General features: G+C 47.7%; 1 protein-coding gene across 2 annotated transcripts in view; it reads right to left on the bottom strand.

Moving 5' to 3' along the window:
• Positions 1–19,874, bottom strand: part of CFAP61 (cilia and flagella associated protein 61) — a 250,889-nt gene that overhangs the window by 230,784 nt on the left and 231 nt on the right. Inside the window, exons 1-6 of one of the 2 annotated variants that reach the window (XM_008256340.5) lie at positions 19,579–19,717; positions 15,090–15,240; positions 8,778–8,928; positions 5,853–5,929; positions 3,938–4,005; positions 3,549–3,675 (exon numbers count right to left, since the gene is read on the bottom strand). In XM_008256340.5, the coding sequence (XP_008254562.3) occupies positions 3,549–3,675; positions 3,938–4,005; positions 5,853–5,929; positions 8,778–8,928; positions 15,090–15,232 (566 nt within the window). In that variant the 5' untranslated portion in view covers positions 15,233–15,240; positions 19,579–19,717. Of the gene's footprint in view, positions 1–3,548; positions 3,676–3,937; positions 4,006–5,852; positions 5,930–8,777; positions 8,929–15,089; positions 15,241–19,578; positions 19,718–19,874 lie in introns of those variants that run through there. The other variant, XM_008256339.5, reaches the window with a different exon arrangement.

Here is a 19,874-nt window from a genome sequence, read left to right as displayed (position 1 = left end):
CAGAGGGCTATAATATAATTAGCTATTAATAGAAACAAAGTAACCACAGCTGGCTTTCTAGAAAGACTTGTCCTCTCTCCCACCCTATATTAGATAGATAATTGGTATCTGAAAGGTCTCTACTCCTTGGTGATCATTTTCAGACAAATGTTGTTGGGGCTACAGGGTGTGTATTAAATGCTCTTCGTGGTTCTGGACAACGCAGTCTTGTCCCATGGTCTGTAGGACATCCAGTACCTGCAAGACAGTGGCCTCCCCCTCTCTCCGCTCTCCTTCACTACCAAGCTTCTCTAAAGAGCAGGGACTGCTCCCTGCCCTTCACTTCCTTCCCCTGCAGGGATTCAGCTCTCTGCTGTTTGATCTCAACTTCCTGGCTCTGACCAGACCCCAGACCACACGTCCAGGGTAGAACGCTGGTTACTGAGCAGCACAGGGTGCACCTGAGATAAAACTCTTGTCCAGATCCTCCGGAAGAAGAGTTCAGAGCTGTGAGAACAGGAGGGAAAGGAGAGAAGAAAACTGGACTGGGGGCTGGCGAGCTGGGGCAAAAGACCCCTGCCTGGGGTGAGCAGCCACTCTCTCCTCAGCCAGGGTTCATCTGCATTTTCCCGGGTTGGACACAGACACTCAAGATGTCTATTTTTATTAAACAAACCTTGGTTGGCTGTTTTCCAGGGAAGGGGTTGGCACATTTTCCCTGGTTGTTGGATTTGTTGATGCAGAGTTGCTCATTGTGTTTTCTTAGTCTTTCAATGTCTGTAGGCTCTGTAGTGATACCACCTTCTTCATTCCTGACACTAAGCATTTGTCTTCTTTTCTCTTGGTCACTTTGGCTAGAAGTATCTGTTTTACCCATCTCCTCTGTCTTTCCACAGGGCCAAATCTAATGGCTTTACCTCCCTGTACTCTAGTGAGTTTACTTCCCTGGCCCCTTTGCCACTTTCAGTCTTTGGCTTCTATAACACAATGGCACCCTCCTCCCTCTCTTCCAGTTTCCATTCTTATTAGTAGCTGCTCTTTTTTATCTTTTTTTAAAAAATTTTTTTATTTGACAGATACAGTTAGACAGTGAGAGAGAGAGAGACAGAGAGAAAGGTCTTCCTTCTGTTGGTTCACCCCCATATGGCCACTATGGCCAGAGCTACGCCAATCCGAAGCCAGGGGCCAGGTGCTTCCTCCTGGCCTCCCATGTGGGTGGAGGGACCGAAGCACTTGGGCCATCCTCCACTGCCTTCCCAAGCCACAGCAGAGACTGGACTGGAAGAGGAGCAACTGGGACTAGAACCTGGCGCCCATAGGGGAAGCCGGTGCCATAGGCGGAGGATTAACCAAGTGAGCTATGGCACCAGCTCCGCTCTTTTTTATCTGTCAAAATTCTCCCTGGTCCTCTGCTTTTTCACTTTAAAAATCATACACACACATACACACACACACACCTTTCAAACAAGACAATCTCCTTCATTTTCATTATGTCCTGATTTAGCTACAAACTGACAACCCACAAATGTGTATTTTCATCAAGGCTTCTCCTTCCACTTCTATCTCCAGCTCTCTCCTGTCCCTTTGAATCTTCTGTTTCTACTTTTATCTAACAAAATCACCATTGGCCTAAAAAAACATGAAAACTCCAAGAGTCACCATTCACTCTCATCCTTCAAATTCTCCACCCAACTGGTAACCAAATCCCTCAGAAACATCTCTGCTTCTATGCACATGCCCATATTCCAGACTCTTTCATGAACTTGGATTCCTACGATCTGTCACCACCTGAATTCCAGCCTATAGCATTTCTTAGGATTCTGTGATCCTCGAGATCAATCTGATATCATCATAGGATGCTACTCACAATTATGCCATAGAACTACATGCCAGGTAAACAGTAAGCTCTCACTTTTCAAAAATTCACATTCAATACTTTTCTGAAGACATTGTCATCAAATATGACAATAGTGGATCTAAGAAGATACAATTCACTCTTCATGACTTTCACCACACATTTTTATTCCCAAACAGTTGTCCTATTCTGCTCATAATCTTGAGTCAGAATTCTGGAAGGGCGCGGTTCGCTCAGCTCGCCCTGCAGCGGACGCCTACAATGGCTCGCTCCCACAGCTGGCATACCGTGCTGCCTCTCAGTGGTGCTGCTGCCCCCCCGGCCCCTGAATCGACACGTGGCATCTCCAACACGGCGGTCTTGCAGCAGCTGATCTCCTCCAGAACAAGTGTCCTCATGAAGCAGGAGCTTCCCAAGCTCACAAGGCTCTGAGTTTCCTGTCTCCCCGTTCTACTGGCCGAAGCAGCCATGACCCACCCAAGCTTGTCAGAGGCGATGCACACCCCACTGCATAACAAGCACAGTGGCAAGGGAAGCTTGCAAGGTAGGAGATGGTATGGTGGCCATCCTTGGAAAGCACAGTCCGCCCCGCCTGTCCCTTTAACATAGCTAAACTTGGGGTGTGTCATGGACAGCATGATGGGGAATACCTTTAACTTGGACAACTCCTCTCTGGGGTTAACAGCAATTGCATCCATTGAGTGTCAGAGAACTGGCAGGTTTCACCGAGAAAACTATATATATATCCATTTTTTCAGTTTGTTTATAATTGAAAGTTACTTTTCTGGTGTGGGACCAAGGACTGTGTTTTCAGAAACCCCTAGTGCTAAATTCACAAATTTGGGGACACGGGGAACCAAATGAGGAATATTTAGTTCTGTGAATGTAATCCACATTATGACGATTTACTACAAGATGTAATCCCTGCTACTATGACTTACTACTGTATGAGCTGGTAATTTAAAGACCCTTGTTAAGGGGCTGGGGTTGTAGAGTTGTGGGCTAAGCTGCCACATGAGACCCCAACATCTCATATCAGAGCAATGGTTTTAGTAGTGGCTGCTCCACTTCCAATCCAGCTCTCTGCTAAGGCCTGGGAAAGCAGTGGAAGATGGCCCAAGTGCTTGGGCCCCTGCACCCACATGGGAGACCCAGAAGAAGTGCCTAGCTTCTGGTTTCAGTCTGGCCCAGATCTAATTGTTGTGGCCATTTAGGAAGTAAATCAGCAAATGGAAGATCTCTCTCTCTCTCTTCTAATCTCTCTGTTATTCTGCCTTTCAAACAAATAAGTATTTTTTTTTAAACAGGCAGAGTGGACAGTGAAAGAGAGAGAGACAGAGAGAAAGGTCTTCTTTTTCCATTGGTTCACCCCGCAATGGCCGCTGTGGCTGGCGCGCTGCAGCCTGCGCACCGCACTGATCCAAAACCAGGAGCCAGGTGCTTCTCCTGGTCTCCCATTCGGGTATAGGGCCCAAGCACTTGGGCCATCCTCCACTGCACTCCCGGGCCACAGCAGAGAGCTGGACTGGAAGAGGAGCAACTGGGACAGAATCCGGCGCCCCAACTGGGACTAGAACCTGGGGTGCCAGTGCCACAGGCAGAAGATTAGCCTAGCGAGCTGCGGTGCCGGCCACAAATAAGTATTTTTAAAAACTCTCATTACGATGGTATTCCCAATGAGGTTTAGGTTACGGAGGCTGTATGCCAACTGTACCTTGCTTTGCGAATGTGCAGCTGAGGGTAGTGGTTGTGCCTGTGACAGATGTGCACTGCAAAGTCCTCCTTGTAGGTCAGGCATGGGACGTTTCCTACTTGGTCAAACACAGTGCTGAGAGTTGAGCCTACATCGAGAGAGAGAGAGAGAGAAAGAGAGAGAGGGAGAGAGAGAGAGAGAAATGTGGCCTCATTTTATCAAGACATAACCTTGTGGCTTCAGAACAAATCATGGTTCAAATTCAAAATTCAAATGGTGATGATCAAACACGCGTGGGACATATTTAGGACCTGGAGACTACTCTTGTTTTCTCTTCCAAAAAAGCACCATTCCGAGGATGAATTTCCTGTGCTAGCTACTGTGTGTGGCAGCTGGTCAGTCGGCCTTACCTAGGCTCATGTAGTATGGCACTATGAGAAATATGAAGTGCAGTTCCGGCACCGCCTTAAACACAGTCCTGGCCAGAGAGAGAGAGAGAGCCAGAGAAACAGGAATTACCAGCAATGCAATCCTATTAGCTGGCACAAATGCCATCACACGTACAAAAAAAATCCACACAACAAAACAAAAAACGAGGCAGACATAAAAGCACACGGGCTACTCTGCTCCCTACCTGCAGAGGCAACTGTTTTTCTCCTCTGCTTCCCGCTGGATTCCAAAGGGCCCCTAATCTGCCCGTTCCACGGAGGTGGAAATAGTAAAGGGGCCCCTGGGCAGGCAGCACACCAGATTTCTGCTTATGTTAACCTCTGACCCGGCATCTGGACAGTGTGGTGTGACATTACACAGTGACTTGGAAGTGGAGGCCACCACCCCCGCCTGTCTGCACGGGCTGTCGGAGGTGCATCGTCGTGACTCCACGGCCGTGCCGGTCGCATTTCGGCGCACCCTGTTATTCGGGAAATTACTGCAGTCTGTCACATTAATAAACACTTCTAAAGAGAAGGTTGAGGAAAAGTATTTTTTTGAAAACATCCAAGCTTGTGATGCTTTACTCTTCCCCCAACATCCCCTACTGCATTTCTTTATTTTTTAAAGGATTTATTCATTTATTTGAAAGTCAGAGTTACACAGAGAGAGAAGGAGAGAAAGAGAGAGAGAGAGAGGAAGGTCTTCCATCCACTGGTTCACTCCCCAGTTGGCTACAATGGCTGAAGCTACACTGCTCCAGGAGCCAGGAGCTTCCTCTGGGTCTCCCACGTGGGTGCAAGGGCCCAAGGACTTGGAGCATCTTCTACTGCTTTCCCAGGCCATAGCAGAGAGCTGGATTGGAAGTGGAGCAGCTGGGACTCGAACCGGCGCCCATATGGGATGCTGGCTCTGCAAGCCGCAGCTTTACCTGCTACGCCACAGTGCCGGCCTCACTGCATTTCTTTAAATGACCACTCGGTGGATGCCTCAAATGATAGCAGTGAAAGATGTGTGCTCAACAGAGCAGATTCAAAGGATCAGATCAGGTTCATTCCAAAATATTACTGCTATTCAAAGCAAATGCTTTAATATAGCCATGAGTCACAAGCAAATTAAAGGCTCCCAAAGAATTTCATGCTATTTAAAAAAAAAAGACTTCAGGTGCAGTCATTTGGCACCGTGGCTAAGACACCAGTAGGGACGCCTGCACCCTGTCAGACCTCCTGGGTCTGGCCCTGCTTCCAATTCCAGCTTCCTGCTAAAGTGCTCCCTGAGAGGCAACAGATGAGGGCTCAAGAACTTGCATCCCTGCCACCCATGTGGGAGACCTGGGTTGAGTTCTAGGCTGCTGGCTTCCACCTGATCCAGCCCTGACTATTGTAGGTATTTGTGCAGTGAACTAGCAGATGGGAGATCTCTCCCTCTCTCTTGTATATAAAATAAAAAATAAATAAATAGAAACTTTGAAGCAGCCGGCGCCACCGTAGCTCCCTAGGCTAATCCTCTACCTGCGGCGCCTGCACACTGGGTTCTAGTCCCAGTTGGGGCGCCGGATTCTGTCCCAGTTGCTCCTCTTCCAGTCCAGCTCTCTGCTATGGCCCAGGAGTGCAGTGGAGGATGGCCCAAGTGCTTGGGCCCTGCACCCGCATGGGAGACCAGGAGAAGCACCTGGCTCCTGGCTTCGGATCAGCGTGGTGCGCCGGCCGCAGCAGCCATTGGGGGGTGAACCAACAGAAAAGGAAGGCCTTTCACTCTGTCTCTCTCACTATCCACTCTGCCTGTCAAAAAAAAATAAAAAAAAAATTTAAAAAAACCCTTTGAAGCAAATAAATATTTCAAACTATCCACATGGCTACCTTCATGTTCACTATTTGCAAGACCCTGCCCACTCACCGAATAATCTCTTTGCAACAGTCAACGGAATACTCATCCACGGCCACAAACAGGTGCATGAACAACGTATTCAGAGGCTACAGAAGAAAACAGGACATGGGTCAAAGGCTGAGAGGTATGCAGGCTAAGTCAGAGCAGAGCAGCGGGGCTGCCCCAGTCCCAGAGCTGCCTGGCATCTATGGATGACATCCTTTGTCTAAATGATGTGATGCCCTCACTCTTTTTTTTAAAAAAAGATTTATTTACTTATTTATTTATTTGAAAGGTAGAGGCGGGGGGTGGGTCTTCCATCCACTGGTTCACTCCCCAACTGGCTGCAACAGCCGGACCTGGGCCGATCCAAAGCCAGGAGCCAGGAGCTTCTTCCAGATCTCGCACACGGGTGCAGGGGCCCAAGGACTTGGGTCATCTTCCACTGCTTTCCCAGGCCATAGCAGAGAGCTGGATCAGAAGTGGAGCAGCCAGGTCTTGAACTGGTGCCCATATGGGATGCCGGAACTGCAGGTGGCAGCTTTACCTGCTATGCCACAATGTATTCACTGCCCTCTGTCCTCCCAGCTTGGAATTATTCAAAGAGACAGGGATCATAAATGAGTTCAGAGCTCCTGGCCCTTCCTTCCTCTTTCCCTCTCCAGTGGGCAGTGGGGGCAGGAAAGAGCTTGCAGGGGAGTGAAACAGATGACATGAACTCAATAGTCTTGTCCTGGGGAAGAGGGTCTATGCTGAGTGAGAGGTTCACCTTCCTCCCAGGGCTCTTAATCAGCAGCTACAGCTCTATTCAGGGCACACAGGAGAAAGACCCTCTTACAAAGTCAAAGGATGAAAGGCAGATGTCACGTTATGAATCCAATGGCCTCTTTTGCTCAATGGTGCCTGGGTCAGAATCCAATATTACTCCCGGGATTCCTGGGAGCTGAAAACTCCAGAGCAGGAAGATTCTAACACAGTCCTTGGGCTAAATTTTCCAGGATCTCTAAGAGCTTCATCCTATGCACCTGAGGACTATTTAAGTGGCCTACACAACAGCTACCAGTTCTATACACCCACCACTGGTCTGCTCAACTTGGTACCCTTCGGTTTACGAGCAAATCTTCAAATTCGGGGAGCAGTGCAAATGCAAGCTGGTACCATGACTCGTGAGGGCAGTGCCTGCACTCAGCAGGAACGCAGCGTTCCTTGTTTTCGGAGTATACTTATCCCTGTTATATGACAGAAAGTAGTTTATAAAGAAACATTTTTAGGAAAGTAGGAAAAATAAAAAATGGGGGGAAGAGTTTATGAATGATGGTGTTAATTTATAATTTTCAAAAAGGTAAACTCACGATCTTAACAAAATAAAAAGTGAGTATTCCATTTCAACTCATCAATTCATGAGACAACTCCTGGATGCTCTTGCAGGAGCTGGACACTTCAGACGATTTAATGAGGGAATGCACTGATCAGACTGCGAGGCTAGGGGTGTGCATTGTGGCACAGCGGGTTAAGCCACCGCCTATCACGCCAGCAGGTTCCAAGAGGAAGCATGACTGCTCGTTTGGAGGGTAAAAGGAGGGCAGGGGCTGGCATCGTGGCATAGTGGGTGAAGCTGCTGCCTGTGACGCCCATTATCACAGGGCACCGGTTTGTGTCTCGGCTGCTCCACTTCTGGTCCAGCTCCCTTTAAATATGCCTGGAAAAGCAGTGGAAGACAGCCCAAGTGCTTGGACCCCTGCACCCATGCAGGAGACCTGGATGGAGTTCCTGGCTTTTGCTTTGGTCTGGCCCAGCCCCAGTTGTTGCTGCCATTTGGGGAGTGATCCAATGGATGGAAGATCTCTTTCTCCCTCAGTCTTTCTTGTTCTCTCCATTAACTCTGTCTTCCAATCAAAGAAATAATTTTTTTTTAAATTGCTAGATTATATACAAAATAGTTCATGTCCTATAGGACCATAAACTGTAACCTCTGAGGTTACTTCTTTCACTAGACAGGAATTATTTACATCTCCAACGGACAAAAGCCTACAAGGTTATTGCTATTCCTATGGAACTGTAAAACAGCCCAGTCAGTAAGAAGCCAATCAGAGATAAAAGAATTGGACTGATCCTGAGTTTGAGGGAACTTTCCTGGCCATGATACATGGGGGTACAGGGTGGCAGCAGCAGGAGGAAGTAAAAAGGCAAAGGGAAGAGGCATCATCAAGCTGAGTCAAGTGCTGAGTGGCTTGCTTGGCAGTGGGTGCATGTGTGTGTATGTGTACATGGAGGCACACGCTGGGCGTGAGTCCACCCCTGCACTCACTTGGTATTCCCTCTTTTCCTGACATCATGATTCAGGGTGCACACTGTTGAATTCTGCCAGCAGGCAAGGGTGCTGCCCAGAGTCACAGCCCCTGGTTCTCCCCAGAAACTGGGGCCATTTCCTGACCCGGCTGTGGCAGGCCACAGGCAGGAAAAGCTCCCATTTGGCACCAGGTACCCAGGCTGGACTCCCAGGAACCACACACCTAGCTCTCTTTAACGAACAGGTGGTCGTGTGCCTATGGCTAAAAGACATTAAAGGAGCAAGAGTCCACGAGGGCTGTTTAAAAACTATGGAGTGCCACATAAGTCTCAGGCTGCGTTGTCATTATTACAAGGGCACCCATGTGGTTGGCAAGGCCCCCCCCCCCAGACCCCATCTTAGCTAAGACCCGGATATCAGCATGCAGAAGCACAGGCTGGATGCTTTCACTAAATCCTTGCTCCCAGCCTACAGTGGGAGAACATGAGCTGGGTGAGCTGGGTCACGCACTGGCTGGCAAACACAGGACTACTCAATCAAACAAAAAAAAAAAAAAAAAAAAAAAAGAAGCAGAAGAAGAAGAAATCTCAAAAGACAGCCTGGCAAACACAGGCCCTCCCTCCCAAGCTGATCCTCTCTCGTGAACACGGCGCATGATCTCTTACCGTGCATGGGATTTCACTGTCGAGCTCCCGGAACACGGACACCCAGTCATCCTGCTTGGCCACATTCCAGTTGGGATAGTCCAGGAAGGTGGCCTGGGCCATGATCTCCTCCTTGTCATTGTGCAGTGTAATGGCAAGGTTTGCCTTTTCTCTGTGGGGAACGATTAACATTGCACACGTGAGTAAAGGTTGCCAAAGGTAGGTGAGGACATGTCATTTTCTCCCTCCTTAGGCTACCAGGGCTCTGCAGTCACCGCGTGAGGTTTGCTAACCTTTAGAAGAGGTGCGAATGATCTTCTAGCTACCTTGAGGGTAGATTCTTTGAGACATCTGGTGCTATCAACTAAGCTTTTCTTTAAAATAACATCTTGAGAGAGACAGTTAAGCCTCTAGTTGGGATGCTTGCATCTGGTGGAGAACCTGGGTTTGAATCCTGGCTCTGCTTCCAATTCTAGCTTTCTGCCAATGCTCACCCAGGGAGGCAGCAGGTGATGGCTCAAGTACTTGGGTCCCTACCATCCATGTGGGAGCCCCAGATTCAATTCTGGACTCCTGGCTTTGGCCTGCCCTATCCCTGGCTAGTGCAGGAGTTTGGGGAGTGAACCAGCAGATAGCAGATCACTCTCGGTCTTTCTCTGTCTCTCTGTGTCTCTTTACCTTTCAAATAAACAAATAAAATTTTATCTCTTCAAACAAGTGTTATGATAATGATATTAAGTATCTAAATAGCCTTCCATTAGAAATCGGATAGGAAGATTATTTCTCCTCTCCCGTATTGGCCTAAATGTGCACAAGTAGGGTGGTGAACCGCTCCTCCTTGCCCAGGGCTGAGGAGATGCCCAGAGTATGAGACTGTGAGTGCTAAAGTGGGGGAAGTCCTGAGCAAACCAAGATGAACTGGTCACTGATGTGCAGCAGCCAAGCCCAGAGCGTAGCTGCATCTCCATCAGCATGCTGACACAATCTCCCCAAACCCTAAGCCTGTGTCCCTAACTGATTCACGTGGACACTGAGATCTGAATGCCACTGACCCAGCTGCAGAAACTGGGATGCTAACTTGCTTAAGCAAAGGCAACCCAGCAAGTGGAGGAGAAGCGGGCCTGCCAACTCACTCCTGCTGGTTGTTCCGAAGGGGTACCTGTCCCCCAGTCCCACCCAGTGCTATCCAGTCTTATGGCATGCCAAGACCATAAGAGCTATGACTTCAGAAACGGCATGCTGTTTGTCACGTGCACGACCATGTGTGTGTGAATTGAAAGGCAATGTCGGCCGGCGCCGTGGCTCAATAGGCTAATCTTCCACCTTGCGGCGCCGGCACGCCAGGTTCTAGTCCCAGTCGGGGCGCCAGGTTCTGTCCCGGTTGCCCCTCGTCCAGGCCAGCTCTCTGCTGTAACCCGGGAAGGCAGTGGAGGATGGCCCAAGTGCTTGGGCCCTGCACCCACATGGGAGACCAGGAGAAGCACCTGGCTCCCGGCTTCGGATCAGCTCAATGCACAGGCCGCAGCACGCCGGCCGCGGCGGCCATTGGAGGGTGAACCAACGGCAAAAAGGAAGACCTTTCTCTGTCTCTCTCTCTCACTGTCCACTCTGCCTGTTAAAAAAAAGTCCACATTTCCAGAGGACAAAGTTCCACGACAGTGGATATGGAAGGGAGGAAGTGGTGGGCAAGAATTGGGGACAGGGAGGCTGCTATCCCCTCAGGGGAGCAGGAGACAATGTGTTCCTGGAAGCCCAATTTCAACTTGAAATGCATTTATCCATGGGAACCTTGGGATGGTGGTTGGGTTCTACAGCACAATTAGCACAGTACCACACCGAACAGACATTATAGATTAAATAAGCCTTTGTGGGCTGGCCTGGGAAGCCAGCCAGGAAGAACTTTGTCGCAATGGGAAAATGCACTACAATTTCCAAATAGCTGACTGTAAAAAGTAACTTCTGTGGCCTTATCCTTTTGTGTACATAATTTCTACTTCTTATTACCTCTGAGCCATTATGGCCTCTACAGGACAGATAAAAAAAAAAAAAAAAAAACATCCTGAGAGCAAAGAAAGGGAAAGAAGGGGAGGGAGAAAGTAGAGGCAGAAGGTGTGCTTTGAAAAACTGGATTTTAAACTGTTCTTTGTAGTCATCTAAATACAAATTTGAGCAGCATATTAATAAATTTGAGGGCATTTTCAAATGCTCATGGAAAAATGTTAATAATTCTGCTCTCCACAAACTTTTTGAAGCCTCTTCGTACACACACTTATGTATTTCACACTAAGGATGCCAATGCTCAAAGATATTATCTAGCAACAGAAATTAGGCACTTTTCTTCGGAGTAACAACTCATTTATTAAATTCATTTAGGGAATTTTCCAAGGATGGCCAATATGAACTTCACTACAGTTGACGGCAATCTTGGGGAAAACTGTATCGGACCCTTCTGTTTTGGCTCTAACTGTGTGAATGAAAGGGACTCCCGTGTTCCTTTGTCTGCATCACATGTGAAGTGGTAGTCCAGGTGTGTGCTCTTTCTGTGTCTTTGCAACTTAGGTATGTCTCCTCTTATTATGGCTGTTTTGGTTTGGAGCCAACCTTCCCATTTGTATCTGTTAATAATTTTATCCCAAAACATTTATTGTGACTACTGATACTCTTTTAGATCTTCGCTTTGCATTTCTCATTCCCTTTTTCGTTCTATACACCACTATAATCTCTGTGTATTCTTTTAATCATGATCTTAACCATGATAACATATATTCTTAACAAAATCTTTACTCTCTTCCAGTTAACAGCCACTCCCAAAGCTTGATGGCTTACAGTAACAATGTACCACTCTCTCTGTGAGTTCAGTGGGTTCCACTGGGCAGTTTTCACCTGGGATTGCTCATGTGATGGCAGTCACGTGGCGGGTGCGGCCAGCATTGTCTGAGGATTCAATGCTCACCTACAAGGGTAGCAACTGGTACTGGTGTCACTGTTGGAAGACGTGTGTGTAGCCACCTAAGCAGCTTTAATTCATGTGGCCTCAGCATTCTGGGAGGGAGCATTGCAAGAGACTCAGTGGGAGCTGCAAGGCCATATGGGACTTGGGCTTCGAGTCAGACAGTATTGCTTCTGCTGCTTTCTGGTGGTTACACACCATTCAGCATGAGCAGGGGTCAAACAAGGGCACAAATGCCAGGATGTGTGGCTCATGGGAGGGAGAGGGAGCACCTTCCTATGCTACTTACCGCACCATCTTCTCGAACAGAACCATAAGAATACTTTCGTTCTAATCAGGTTCCTCTCAGCTGATACCGTTTTGTCTTTCTTAAAGTTCTACTGTATTATTTCTCACAGATCATTATTTTGTTTTTGTTTGTCTGAATGTGCACCCATCTCCTAGGTCCTGAAGAATGGTTCACTGAGCACACAAGTCTAAGTTGACGTGACCTTCTCGCCAGTTCTGAAGACCCCTGCTGCCTCTGGCCCCACTGCTGCTAGTGAGAGGTCATCTGTGAGTCTAGCCCTCGAGAGCTCCTGGCAGGGAATCTGTCTTGTCTTTGTGGCTGTCATTCAGACCTTTTTGATCGGGCTGTCTCATCGCAATGTGCTTACCCATGGGTTTCTCTGTGCATTTCTCCTCTTTGGGACTCAGTGAGTGATTTTCCTGGATCTAAGAATTAGTGCTTTTCAACAGTTCTAGAAAATTCTCAGCCATTCTCTCTTCAAATACTGACCTTTCAACTTCCCATCATCTCCTTTCACAACTCCGATGAGCTCTAACACGTTTCATGTTTTACTATTTTTGTCTCCCTTGGTGCTGACGTCTACGTAATTCATTGGTACTGATTCTGCAGTTCATTATTTGTCATCAACTATGTATATGCTGAGACTTAATGTATCCCCTGAGATTCTAACTTCAAGTATATTTTTACCTTCAAATATTTTATGTGACTTTTGCTCAAATCTGTTTATTCGTTTTTGTGGTCTTTTAATTCTTGAACATCCTCTTAAACTTACCCCTTCCCTTTAGGCTTTGTAAACATAGATGTTTTACCTTTGTTTAACTTAATAAGTCTTTGAGAATCTGACTCTGCTGTATAATTCTTGTTGTTCTTGGTCCTCACTAATGGCTCATGTCTGAGCCTGCGTTCATGATTTCTGACTGTGATCTCATGTTCTCTAGAACTTTATCTGCAGGAAAGATTTGGAGTATGAGCTGACATTGAATTCCTTCAGACCTGGTCTGTGTATGTATCACTTGTGAGCATTTTCCATTAAATTCTCCCCTTGAAGATTTTGGGGACTATACTTATAATTAACATGGAGCTCAAACCAGCAGGTGCTAAGAATTCTCACATTAGACTTTATTCCCCTCAATTCCATGCTGAAGTTGAAACAGTAGTTTCCTTATCTCAAACAAAAACAAAAAAAATTTTTTAAAATGTGTGTGAGGCAGAGAAACAGACACACAATAGACAGAGAACTCCCATCTGCTGGTTCACTCTTCAAATGCCCCAAACAGCCAAGGCTGGACTGGAGCTGAAGCTGGGAGCTAGGACTCAATCCAGGTCTCCAACAAGGGTGGCAAGAATCCAATGACTTGAGCCATCGCTGCCACCTCTCAGGGTCTGCACTAGCATGAAGTTGCAATCAGGAACCGGACTTAGGAACTGAACCCAGGGAATCCATTACGAGATGTAGGTGAGTTAAACCACTAGGCTAAAAGTCCGATCCTTACATTGAACTTTTACGCATTGGGTTTATATTTCACTCATCCTTACAATGAACACCCCTGCTTTATACAAAGAGATCTCATCCTGCCCTCCTCGTGGGGGAGTGGTTATCATCTGTTCAACGCAGAACTTTCAAAACAGAAATAGGAGGTTTCCAGAATGTTACAAAAACCCTCAGGGAGAAAGCTGCTGTTGGTTCTTGCTGATCTTGTTGAGTTTCTGATTTCAGTTTTGATGGTGGCTACGCCGACAGGGTCTTTAATGTCTGTGTTTCTGTGTATGTGTCACCGAGGTTTTTACTGCTTCCACTGAGCAGACATTATCAGTCCGCCAAAATGCCAAAAACCGAAATCATTTCATTGGCATGCGTATTTGTAATGCATTTTATACATAAGTACTTCAGAAAAGCTCATAGAAGATGGAATTAAATGATAAGTTTATTTTTGTACAAACAATATTTGAAATTCACACATGGCTTTTCAAGTAAGATGCATTTTCAGTGAACTTTCTTAAGACCCACTGTACACTTTCCCTACTGGCGTTTAGTAACATGTCAATTTATGTTACATTCTTCCGTGTGGAAACCCAAAGCTACAAACTTCAAAGTCTTGGGCTAGCCCTAGTTTAAACATTTTGATTTTACTTGATATGAACCCCTAGGAAATCCAAAATACTAGGCCATCTAATATTTCCTGCAAAAATAATGAACAGCAAATTAAAGAATAAATTCTGGTGTTGCTAGAAGATCTATACGTTTAAAAAAAATAAACAGGGAGAAACACATCATTTAAGAAAAAAATCTATGCATACTTCAAAGTTTAGAAGAACCTTTTAAAAGCAGCGGTAATGAACCAATCCAGGTTTTTCCCACTTACAGCTTGACCTTGGGCAGCCCGCTGATCCTCATCTGTAAAATGGACACAGCAGGGGCTGGCGCTGTGGCATAGTGGGTGAAGCCGCCGCCCACAGTGCCAGCATCCCATATGGGCCAGAGTTCAAGTCCTAGTCCACTTCCCATCCAGCTCTCGGCTATGGCCTGGAAAGCAGAAGATGGCCCAAGTCCTTGGGCCCCTGCACCCACGTGGGAGACCCAGAATAAGTTCCTGACTCCTGGCTTCAGAAGGGCGCAGTTCTGGCCATTGCAGCCACTTGGGGAGTGAACCAGCAGATAGAAGACCTCTCTCTGTCTCTCTGTCTCTTTCTCTCTCTCTGCTTTTCCTCCTCTCTGTGTAACTCTGACTTTTAAATAAATAAATAAATCTTTTCTAAAAAAGGACACAGCAATAGCTACTGCAGAGAAGCATCCGAGTGATTAAATGAGGTGACGTCAGCACATCGCAGAGCCCCACACCAAACAAACTCTAAATCCGGCAGCCCATATTGAGGTGCCGAGGGGCTCCGCCAGTGAGGGCAGCACTTGTGACGTGAACCCAGCGCACTTGAACCCAAAGCCCACGGGGAAGCTGTCACTGGATACAACCATCTGCCACTCCCGGTTCGTGCTAACGCCTTTCTTCCCTGGAAGCCCATGCAGGATGAGGGAGTGGGGTCCCCTTCCCGGGGTGTGACAAAACAGACACCCTTGAACTGTAGGCTGCGTACTTACAGGAGATAGATGATATTAAATTTCCCAAAGAGCTTCTGGGTGAATTTCCTAATGAGGCTCTTGATACAGTGGATATCCTGCGACTCTGTTCTGCGGCAATGAACCACTTCTACCTTGCCTCTTGGAGAAGTGAGTACTGACATGTTGTATCCTGTCCCCGAGAGAGAGAAAACAGTCCACGGTCAACCTGAGATGACGACTCAGTTCAGCTGCAGGACTCACAAAAGTGTACATTAACTCAATTTCCATATGGCCACCAGGAGCCCAGCACAGGGGTCCCAGATAACATACCTTCCCCTGGGGGCAGTGGGCAACGACCTTCCCTGCAAATCAGCCAACACGGTTGTCCAGAGGAGGATAAAGTGTCGCAAAAATGACCTGTCTAGAAATTTCTGCAGCTGAGGCTGGAGTGGTGGCATGGTGGGTTAAGCTGCAGCCTGCTGTGCCAGCATCCCATACAGGCGCCGGTTCAAGTTCCAGCTGCTCCACTTCTGATCCAGCTCTCGGCTATGGCCTGGGAAAGCACTGGAGGATGGCCCAAGTGCCTGAGCCCCTGCACCCGCATGGGAAGACCCTTTGGAAGCTCCGGGCTCCTGGCTGTGGATTAGCTCAGCTCCAGCTGTTGGGACCATTTGGGGAGTGAACCAGAGGATGGAAGATCTCAATCTCTCTCTGCCTCTCCCTCTTAACTCTGCCTTTCAAATAAAATAAATAAAGCTTAAAAAAAAAAAAAAGGAATTTCTGCTGCAACTGTATTCTTTGTTTCCAAACATTCTGACCACGGGCGTGGAAAACACTGAAAGGGATTATTTGCTGATGCAGTATCCTCTTAAATGTCTCAGCCACCACGGCGTGGTCAAGAGGTGCAGGGGAAAATGCTGACAGCTGCAGCTGTGTCCACGCAAGATGTTCCAGGCACTCCATGATAAAGGAGCCCAGACTCTCCCATGTGATTTCTGAGCCCACTCTCTGCCGACACAGACAGTGGAGGGTCTGATGTTCCAAAAACACAGCACGTTGGGAAATGCGGCAGACAGGAACCACAGACCACAAAATGATTTCAGTGCCTCTCTCAGTGTCTCAACGTCAGTCTCGCCTCCTCTCTCCCTCCCCCAATCTCTTCCTTTGTCCCTTCCTAGGAAAAATCAATTTATCATGCACCATCCAGCAGGCTCAAAAATAGGCAAACTGGGGACTGGTGCTGTGGTGCGGTGGGTAAAGTCTCTGCCTGCAGTGCTGGCATCCTATATGGGCACTGGTTCATGTTCCAGCTACTCCTCCTCCCATCCAGCTCTCTGCTATGGCCTGGGAAAGCAGTGGGGGATGGCCTGAGTCCCTGGCCCCTGAACCAGTGTGGGAGACCAGGAAGAAGCTCCTGGCTCCTGGCTTCGGATCGGCCCAGCTATAGCCTTTGTGGCCATTTGGGGAGTGAACCAGTGGATAGAAGTCTCTCTCTCTCTCTCTCTCTCTCTCTCTCTTCCTCTCCTTCTGTAACTCTACCTCTCAAATAAAAAAAAAATCTTTAAGACAAAAGAAAATAAACTCTAAGTATATCATAATGAAAACTACAAAACCTCAAAGACAAAGCCCTCAAGCCAATCAGGAAAAATGCAAACCACATCTGAGAGAAAAGTAACTAGGCTGACATATGGCTCATTAGCAGCAAGAGAAGCCTGGAAAACCTTTTGAGTTTTAGGCTCTGTGAGCACATGTGCTCTATATAAATACTCAGCTCTGTGAATGTCACACTGTAGCCAGGTAACAGCCAGATACAATGTGAATACAAACAAACCTGACTGTATCCCAATACAAATTTACTTATGAGCACGGAAATCAGACTGTGGTGTAATCTTCCTATGTTGCATAACAGTCTTTAACTCTGTTCAAATGTTTAACACATACAAAAATCCTTAGCTCACAGACTGTTCAAATGGGCAATGAACTGAACTTGGCCTGTGGCTCTGCAGTTTTTATGCTACTCAAATAGTGGTTTTGAAATTGAGAAATAATCACCAACCTAGAAGTCTACACCTCGCTAAGCAATCATTAAAAAATGAAGGTGAAATAACGACAATTTCACACAGAAACTGAAAGAGATTACCGAAGAATCCAGTTGAAAGATCTAGTGAGAGGTGTATTTCAGGAAGAAAAGAGTTAGAATCAGAAGGGAGTGGGCTGTGAGATGAGAAGCTCGGAGGGAACAAGTAAACACGCGGGTGTACCTGGATGAGCATTCAGGGAAAAGGAATAATGATTTTTTTTTTTTTTTTTTGACAGGCAGAGTGGACAGTGAGAGAGAGAGACAGAGAGAAAGGTCTTCCTTTCTGCCGTTGGTTCACCCTCCAATGGCCGCCGCGGCCGGCGCACCGCGCTGATCCGATGGCAGGAGCCAGGTACTTCTCCTGGTCTCCCATGGGGTGCAGGGCCCAAGCACTTGGGCCATCCTCCACTGCACTCCCTGGCCACAGCAGAGAGCTGGCCTGGAAGAGGGGCAACCGGGACAGAATCCGACGCCCAGACTGGGACTAGAACCCGGTGTGCCGGCGCCGCAAGGTAGAGGATTAGCCTAGTGAGCCGCGGTGCCGGCCTATGATAATATTTTCTTAAAAAATACAATGCTGAACCGAATTACCACACAATCAAAACATGTGACAGAAGGACGATGAGCTTGTTGGAACGCAGCTGGGGACAGTTAAGCCACTTATTCACTTGTTCAATCACTTGTAGCTGCCAACTTCAGGCATGGCACCTAAGGGAAACACCTGTTTATTCCATGTTCTTTTCATTTTCATTTATTTACTTTAGAGACAGTGAGATAATGTCAGAACTGAGAGAGAGAGAGAGAGAGGAAGTCAGAGAACTCCTATCTGTTGCTTCACCCACTAAGTGCCTGCAATGGCCCAGGGCTGAACCCAGGAGCTGGGAACCCAAACCAAGTCTCCCACGTGGCTGGCAGGAATCCAGTGACTTGAGCCATCACCACTGCCTCCAAGCATCTGCTTAGCAGGAAGCTGGAGTCAGGAGCCAGAGGCAGGTATTGAACCCAGGCGCTCCGATACAGGATGCGGGAGTCAAATGTTAATAACTATTTGCTAATTTTCTTAGGTGATTTTATCTTTATGGTGGGAAAATAATTATCACCTCATCCCTTTTATTTAAATTTTTGAAAAGGGAGATAAGTTAAAGATATTTAAATAATATGGATGGTAGAGCGCTATGACAAATATTTTGGTACTGGATATAATTTCGACGTATTTTTTAAAAAGATTTATTTATTTATTTGAAAGGTAGAACTATAGAGATGCAGAGGCAGAGAGAGACAGAGAGATTCTTCCATGTGCTGGTTCACTCCCCAGATGGCCACAATGGCAGGGGCTGGGCCAGGCTGAAGCCAGGAGCTTCTTCTTGGGCAGGGGCCCAAGAGAGCTGGATCAGTAGTGGACTTGAACTGGCGCCCATTTGGGATGCCGGTACTGCAGGTGGCAGCTCCACCACCATGCCACAGTGCCAGCCCCGAAATATATTTTTAAAAGCAACATAACCCATAGGATAATGTAATATTACCACACACACAAATACACTTTTTTCCTAAACACCAAAGGAGATTTGCAATTGGAAATTCTCTTAACTAGCATGAAATATAGTGCATATCACTAAGCAAAAGAAGATCATCTGAGGCCTGAGGTTTTTGGTTAATCCTCCACCTGCAGTGCCAGCATCCTATATGGGCGCCAGTTCTAGTCCCGGCTGCTCCTCTTCTGATCCAGCTCTCTGCTGTGGCCTGGGAAAGCAGTGGAGGATGACCCAAGAGCTTGGGCCCTTGCACCCGCGTGGGAGACCTAGAGGAAGCTCCTGGCTCCTGGGTTTGGATCAGCCCAGTCCGGACTTTGTGGCCATTTGGGGAGCGAACCAGCGATGGAATACCTCTCTCCCTCTCCTTCTCTGTAGCTCTACCTCTCAAATAAAATCTTTAAAAAGACGACAATCTGACAAATCTACATATTATCCAACTGCTCGATATTCTAGAAAATGCAAAAAAAATTTTTTTAATCAGAAGTTTCCTGGAGTTTGGGGGAGAAAGGGATGAACAGGGGTGGGATCTGAGGGTGTGAGGGGGAGCTGGGCGATACCACGGTTGGATTCGCGTCAGCACGCCGCTGCCTGACCCTACAGGGCGCACCATGCCAGGAGAGAGCCCCAAACTGCGGACTCGGGAGAGGCGCCGCGGGCCGGCTGGGCGAGTCGCTTTCCCTCTGCTCAACTTTGCTGCGAGGCCAGGAGTCCTTTCCCAACCTCCTCGGCACCGCTGGCCTCACTTCCCTGCCCCTGAGGAAAGGTCGAGGGCTATCACTGAGAACCTCACAGCTGTGTTTCCCTTCCATCTTGGGGAAACCGGGCGAAGCTACGAGCCCCGCTGGGCAGCCGAGGCCCCTGGCCTGAGAATTTCGGTGACCGGGGCACACCTGAAAATGTTAAACACGTTTCTTACCGCAAGGCGGGGTAGTTCACTAGTTAGTCTGCTCATGTGTTCTCACTTTTTCCTAACACCTGCCTTGGAAAAGACCCGGGATTCCAGGCTCCAGAGTTTAATTAGCACTATTGGCCGAGAACTGGAAGCTGTGGGCACGGACGTCGGAGACTATAAAGCCCAGAATGCAACGCGGCGCAGGCTCCCCCTGGGCATGCCGGGAATGGTAGTTTCCCCTCCGTTCCTGACGTCCCCGGCCCTGCAGCGTCTAGAGCAGAGGTTGGCTCCAATTCCCTATCCAGGCGCCTCGGCTGAAC

This window comes from Oryctolagus cuniculus, chromosome 11, assembly GCF_051225735.1.
Source record: "Oryctolagus cuniculus isolate XC-2025 breed Fujian yellow rabbit chromosome 11, ASM5122573v1, whole genome shotgun sequence".
NCBI lineage: Eukaryota > Metazoa > Chordata > Mammalia > Lagomorpha > Leporidae > Oryctolagus > Oryctolagus cuniculus.
This window is presented reverse-complemented; position numbering and strand designations above follow the sequence as displayed.